Here is a 1,103-nt window from a genome sequence, read left to right on the forward strand (position 1 = left end):
CAGAAAATGATGTTTCGGAGCAGACRCTGGAGAGTTATAAATCCAGATCAAACGAAGACAGTCCAGGCCACGAGAAGAATGGACAGGGTAAAAAACTTCAATTAAAATAAATAATTTTTGGTTTCATTAATGGCTGCTGACCACAGCCAGAACAGGTGGCAGACAAGTAATAAATAATAATAAATTATAAATGATAATAAATAAATAGCAATAAATAATAAGTGACAAATAATAAGTAAAATAATTTTAAAATAATTATAAATATATGTTGTTTTTTTAGCTGCCAATCCCAAATCCAACCTGCAATACGTCACAGAAGGATATGTGGAARCCACGAAGAAGAACCTGGAAACCCCAGAGAAAAACCTGGAAATCCCAGAGGAAAGACCAGGAGACAAAAACTTTGCAATAAGTGAGAAAATGTTTCAGCGTGGGAAGGAGACAGATGTATAGCAATGCAGGAAATGCAGTTTTTTTATATTTGTGTTAAAGTTTTCAAGGACAAAAAGCTGATTTTTCCCCAAAAGTTGGGGCTGGTTTTATCACCCAGCAGGAGGAGGAGATGGGATTGGTGCTCCTGGAACTGATCCATGGATTGATTCAGCTGGGACCCTGAGGGGAATTAATTAATTTATTAATTAATTAACCCCTGCTGCAAACAGAGCTCATCAAGCCCTTCAGCAATGAGGGGCCAGGGAATGCAGATATTCATATTTTGCTTTWTTTCACCTCCTCTATGACCATGGGATGGATGAGGGAATCCCAGGTGCTACAAACCAACTGGGATTTGGGGTTTTCTCCCCTTGGCCCCAAGCCTGGACTTCCAGCTGGGTTTAACCAAGCTGGGAAACAGCCTGATGTCCAAAGGGTTAAAAAAATAATCAAAAAACAGAAATCCAACCCAAATTATTCYRTGATTTGATGATTCTGTGAAGTCTTCCAATGTGAGGATGTTGGACGTGGGAGTGCTCAAATCCTGGGGGTTCCTCAGGGTTTTACAGAGCTCTGCCACGTCACCCCTGGGATCCTTTCCTGTTCCCCAAGGGTAAAATAAACCCCCTAAAATAAAGAAAATGTGAATTACAATGTTTTTTTGTCATTTA

The 1,103-nt window shown here is 39.6% G+C and overlaps 1 protein-coding gene across 1 annotated transcript in view; it reads left to right on the forward strand.

Annotated features, from left to right (window-relative positions):
• The window catches only part of LOC130588078 (sporozoite surface protein 2-like), a gene marked incomplete at its 5' end in the record, with an annotated part of 5,666 nt that extends 5,010 nt beyond the window's left edge, over positions 1 to 656 (forward strand). The window contains 2 exons of the mRNA XM_057389033.1: positions 4 to 87; positions 281 to 656. Of these exons, the coding sequence (XP_057245016.1) occupies positions 4 to 87; positions 281 to 453 (257 nt within the window). The remainder of the gene's footprint in view (positions 1 to 3; positions 88 to 280) is intronic.
• Positions 657 to 1,103: the final 447 nt, after the last annotated feature.

This window comes from Malurus melanocephalus, unplaced genomic scaffold (genome assembly GCF_030028575.1).
Source record: "Malurus melanocephalus ecotype Western Australia unplaced genomic scaffold, MMel_1.1 scaffold_3271, whole genome shotgun sequence".
NCBI classification, from domain to species: domain Eukaryota; kingdom Metazoa; phylum Chordata; class Aves; order Passeriformes; family Maluridae; genus Malurus; species Malurus melanocephalus.